This window comes from Magnolia sinica, chromosome 8 (genome assembly GCF_029962835.1).
Source record: "Magnolia sinica isolate HGM2019 chromosome 8, MsV1, whole genome shotgun sequence".
Lineage (NCBI taxonomy): Eukaryota > Viridiplantae > Streptophyta > Magnoliopsida > Magnoliales > Magnoliaceae > Magnolia > Magnolia sinica.
In genome coordinates, this window is record NC_080580.1 from 21,357,588 (window position 1) to 21,363,302 (window position 5,715).

Sequence of the window (5,715 nt, forward strand, 5' to 3'; positions counted from 1 at the left end):
TCACTTCCCTATGGACTATCACCAAAATAAAGAAGCGAGATTTACATTTAACTTGTTCAGTTAATTTTGTACAAGTATCAAAAAGCAATTGTGCACAAGAAAGAGATTTTTATCAGCAAATGAGATCAAAATATTGACAGTCGGCATAAATGATTTTTACCATTCATTGAGAATTGAGGGTCTTCAAACAACTAATTTTCAACAGCCTTGATCGCAAATATCTGATTCTAGAGAATAGAGATTATAAGTAATTATAGTCTGCAATAAACTAATATGCCCATATTCCATTAGAATAACACAAGAATCCACATATTTGACATTTGCATTACATTTTGTTTATAACAGAAATCCTTTCTCGGCGACCACAACCAATTTCATTGATCCAATCACCAAAACAGTCATGCATTGCATATAGAAGCAGGAACAAACCAACAATACCATGAGGGAATGTAAACAGACAAACAACTGCTCCACATAAAAAATAAAAATAAAAAAGGCAGAAAAAGAGAAACCAACACAAATCCGTCTCAAAACAAGCATCTTAAATGCATTTTAATAACTTTTAAGATGCATTTCAACGAGTAATAGAAGGATTGGTCAAATGTTATATGATGAGATTACCATCGAGACACTTTTCACATCACCGCCCGCCACTAATGTTTCCTGCTCCTCTTTCCTGACCGCTTTGTTCCCCTACCAACCCGTGTATCATCAGAGCTGCTACTTCCAGAATCTTTAGATGATGCAGACCTCCTGTCCTTCCGCTTATGATGCTTTTCCTCCTTAGAATCATCCAAATCATCAGAATGATGATGACTCCTTTTCTTCTCCTTCCTACTCCGATGCCGATGTCGATGCCCATCATCTTCATCATCTGAGTATCCATGACTCTTCTTCTTCTCCTTCCTCCTCCTATGATGGTGATGCCCATCATCCTCATCATCTGAGTAATCATGTCTCCTCTTCTCCTTCCTTCTCTTCCTATCATTTTCCTCATCATCCTCTGAATCACTACGAGCTCCTTTTCTGCTTCTCCTATTCTTTGACCTACCTCTCTTCCTCTCCTCTCCAGAATCTGATCCGTCCTCCACCCGTTTCTTTCTCGATGACGACTTCACCTTTGTACTGCTCTTCTTCCCAAACCGAGCAGCAATAATCCGCTCAATCTCTGAATCCACACTGGAGTCCGAAGTCTCGCTCTCCTCGGAGCTCTCCTCCGTGCTCTCCTCAATGGCATTGCGGCCCGCTCCATTTGACCTCGATTTATCTAATGCCGACGCCCCGGCCTGAAGGGTGTCAGAATCTTTCTCTTTGTCGTCACACTTGACACTGAGGAAATTCCGGCACTGGAAGGTGAGGTGGCCAACGCGGCCACATTTCTTGCAGGCGCCGCGGGCTTCATCGGCATTGGAACTGGTGACACGGGCGAGGGCAAGCAGCCCTTGGAAGCTGGCATAAGCATTCTCAGCCTCCGGTTCAGAGGAATTTGAAGCCTTTATTCCACCAGCCTGCTTAGAGTCATTCTTGTCGGGAGCATACGGATCATAACCAATCGCACTCTGCCAGATACCATGGGTTTGTAGGGCCGCGCTACTGTGCACGCGGTTGTTCGCGGGCATGCGAACCCTACCTGCTGTCGCCGGCATTTTGGAATCCCAACAGGAAACACCTGAAAGATACAAGGAGTAAAGAGGGCTTGATGTCACTATAAGAGTTTTAACAGCCAAATGCAGTTTGAAAACAGAAAGGAATTTCAGTTCTCATAGAATAATTAGAGTTTCAAGAAAATGTGTATAAGGAGTCAAACTCATCTAAAAGCAACCAACACAAAATCAAGCTTTCTATTCAATGGAAGAGGCAATTTTGAAAAATACGCCAACAGAGAATCAAGAACAATGGAAGGAGAAGGAATCAATGGTTCTGAGATGAATCTGAAAGAAACTCAGCCAAAATTTCTCTCTACCCGAAGCAAAGTACAAAACCAGAAATCGTTTTTAAAAAGCATCCGAACCAATCAAGAAGAATAAGGTCTTTGGAGTAATTTTCAAATAACATAGATCTTCTTTAGCGGCAAAGTGTCTCAGAAGCTTGCCGATATATGGAGGCGATGGAATGAGATAACACAGAATAAATGAATAGAGAGATTCAGAAGATTGCCATTATCCCTATTTGCATTTATCATGGGCGAAGGAAGGCGAACACAATCAAATCAATGCTTAGCGGAAGATCCACCACTTGGCTACTTAGTTGTTGGAAGAGCAACCAATGGGAAGAGTTAAGCAGAAAGGAAAATGAACCATCTCAGATCTGAAGAAAATGGCGGGAATTAGCGTTTTGAGAGGTTTCGAAGGATTCTACAGGAATTCAAGAGACATACAACCTTTCTCACCAATGCCAAGTGCCTGAGCCGACAGAAAGGGGTAGGAGTTAGGATTTCGAGAACGCATGGATGGGAAGAAATTTAGGGTTTAAACAGCAATAGGGTTTTGAATCTTTTGATCAAGACAGAGAGAGATAGATTTAGGGCTTCAATGGCAATTAGGGTTTTGAATCTTCTGATTTCGATGGGGAGAGAGAGAGAGAAAGAGAGATTTAGGGTTTCGATGGCAATTAGCGTCTTGTGACGGAGATTTAGGGTTTCAATGGCAATTAGCGTCTTGTGACACACACACACAGAGAGAGACAGATTCAATGTTTCAACAGCAATTAGGGTTGAGAGAGAGAGAGAGAGAGAGGGAGATGCATTCAACCTGAGAATGGAGATGCGTAGTTTCCTGAGGATGGAACAAGGATGAACGATCAAGATCGCCTTCTCAATAAATAGCCTGGAGACGCAGCAGCTGGAGCCTGAATAACCTTCTCGGTGCCAAGAGATGCAGTAGCTGGAGCCAAAATGCCTTATCGGTGCCAAGAGATGCAGCAGAGAAAAGGGTGAGGAAGGAGTGGAGAAGAGGGTTTCAGAGAAGAATCGCAGAGAGAGGAATCGGATGGACTGACGGGAGATGAATTTAACCGTGTGAGTAGATTAGGTACGGCCCCGGACTCACAAAACAAGGTATGGCCCTGACCGTGGGGCCCACCTTGAGTTATGTATTGTATATCCACGCCGTCCATCCGTTTTTCGAGCTCATTTTAGGGAATAATACAAGAAAGATAACAGATTTAAATCTAAGGTTGAGTACACCATACGAAACAGTGATGATTGAACGTCTAGCATTAAAAACTTTATTGGGCCCACCTTACGTTTATTTTAAATCCAGCCCGTTGATAAGGTCAAGTGTATCTGGATGAAGGGAAAAACAATTATCATCTTGATCCAAAACTTTTGGGGCCCATAAGAAGTTTTTAATGGCCAATCACCACTGATTCCTTTGGTATGGTCCACCTGATCATTGGATCTACTTCGTTTATGGGCTCATGCCTTAAAATGAGCTGAAAAAACGGATGGACAGCGTGGATATACACTACATATATCAGTACGGCCCCATAATCAAGGCCGAACCATGTTTGGTGAGACTTTCAACCATCTGTCAGTGGACTCGGATTGCGTCGCACAAACCACGGACTTTGGTGCTGCGTTGAAGCACCGACTTGCTCCACCAAGATCTCTGCGTTATGCCAGTCAATCCATTTTTCAGAGCCGATGAGTCCGGGGAGCGGACTAGCTGTTACCCGGATAACACGTTAGTGGGTGTTACCCTTGCCCTGGGTCCCACCTTTTTAAATGTATTGTATATCAGTGCCGTTCCTCCGTTTTTCTAGCCCATTTTAGGACATGTTTCCAAATTTTAAGTAAATCTAAATCTGAAGTGGACCACACCACATGAAGCTGTGGTCATTGAATGCTCATATTAAAATTTCCACATGCCCGGTTGTAAGAAAACATGTAACGTTTATTTGTCATTAAACCCATGGATAAGTTTAAAAAGATATGGATGAATGGAAAATACAAATAGCACCTTGATTCAAAACTAATAGGCCTTACAAAAAGCTTTTAATAATTATTCATCACTTCTTACAATGGCATGGCCGAACCAATATTTGGATGTGTTTTATTTTTGGAATAACTTTGGTAAATGAGCTTTAAAAATGGATGGACATCATATACAAATAATACATTCATCAAGGTAGGTCCCATATTGTAAGGATTGTTAGTGTACTTATTTGTACACTTTCTTTGTCGATTATGTGAGTCTGTGTGCCATGGAGTTGATTGAGCCCATGAAAGCTGAAGAACGAAGACACAAGCGGACATGGAGCATCAAGGAGCAAAAAACAGGTATATGAGGTGCTTTCTTGACCTTAACATTGACCCAAAATAACCTTGTAACTCTAAATGATCATAGCTTAATAAGTAAACTTTTTTTTAATCATTCATTGGCCTTAAAAACTCCATTTGAACATTTAAATAAGCTATAGAGGTCCCGATATATTGTTAAACCAAACTTTAAAAAACAACAGACTCATGGTGCCATCAAGCTATCCTCGATCGGTCGATCGATCAATCCTCGATTGATCAGTCTTTAGTGATCGAACATAGCCCAAATCTTCCAGTAAGCTTTTGGAAAAATGTTGGAATTATAGCAATCGATCGAAGGGGAGTTCGATGAAAGAGGAGTTCGATCAATTGAAGGCTCAAATCAAACTGGCCATTTTCTATCTCTTATGTTGTTGTTGGAACTTAGTTTCTTTATAAATGGCAGACGAACCTTCGGAAATTTGATAGGTTTTTATGCAAATAGAGATTAGGTGCTTTCGCACTCATACAACATATCTTAAACCTCTAAATCCATAAGATTCAAGTCTCCTTCCTGAGCTTCATCACTCTAATGAGGATTTCAACCTCAATGAAGAAAAGTGCTTAATCTCCATCATTGTTGTAGATATTAAACTTGAACTAGTAGTCAAATTATTGTTTAAATCCTCTAAGATACTCATCTAGGTAAATACCCTAAAAATTTGACTATTTCATTAGTTATATGAAATTCCACCAACCTCTCATCAAATTGGTCACCTCAATGGAGCATCGCATGCAAGGTATTTTCATCTTGAAGCTAAAGCACTAGCAAGCATCGGCATCAACGGTCATGGGAGCGATTGAGGAACGAATTTAAGTACGGGAGAGCTTTGAAGAAGTGATCCAAGCATAACGTGTCAAGGGGGCTCAGTACAACAAGTGAGTTGTTAATTAGTGAGTACATACTCTCTTTCATTACGTAGGATTGAGGGTAAGAGTTTATAGCCCAAACTTGATAGGTTATTGTGTAGGACATGGGCTCTTGTGTAAGGCCGAATTCATCAGACACGAGTGCATACGTGTTAGTATCCGTGGGAGCCTCCAGCGAGAGTGGACTATGACTAAAGTTGTCGGTTAGCTAATAGAAAACCAACCAAAGTCACTTGTGGGAACATCCGACGAAAGTGTGTATTAAGTTCTTGTGTATGACTGTAAAGGTTAGAGATGAATATGTTAAAAAAAATTGATAGTGAATATCGATACACCCAAGAAGAGTGAGTCTGTTAGGAGTGAAGTAGGGAAACCGAACCATTATATATGCTTGTGTTTGCAATTATGAATTGCATACATATTTAATCAATACTTATGTGTTTTATTAATTAAATCATTTAAATGCTTAAATTGAATTGTATGCTATGCACCTAATTTTTAAAACATACACGAGTATACTATCAGTTATATACTAGTTGTAAGAATTA

At 40.6% G+C, this 5,715-nt stretch overlaps 1 protein-coding gene across 1 annotated transcript; it reads right to left on the reverse strand.

The window, feature by feature from the left end:
* Positions 1 to 259: 259 nt before the first annotated feature.
* LOC131253061 (CAX-interacting protein 4) lies at positions 260 to 2,988 on the reverse strand. Its single transcript, XM_058253886.1, has 2 exons — positions 2,751 to 2,988; positions 260 to 1,669 (listed from the first exon to the last, which is right to left on the reverse strand). Exon 2 carries the CDS (start codon positions 1,644 to 1,646, stop codon positions 654 to 656), a length of 993 nt encoding a protein of 330 aa, XP_058109869.1. The 5' UTR covers positions 1,647 to 1,669; positions 2,751 to 2,988; the 3' UTR covers positions 260 to 653.
* Between the last annotated feature and the right edge of the window lie 2,727 nt (positions 2,989 to 5,715).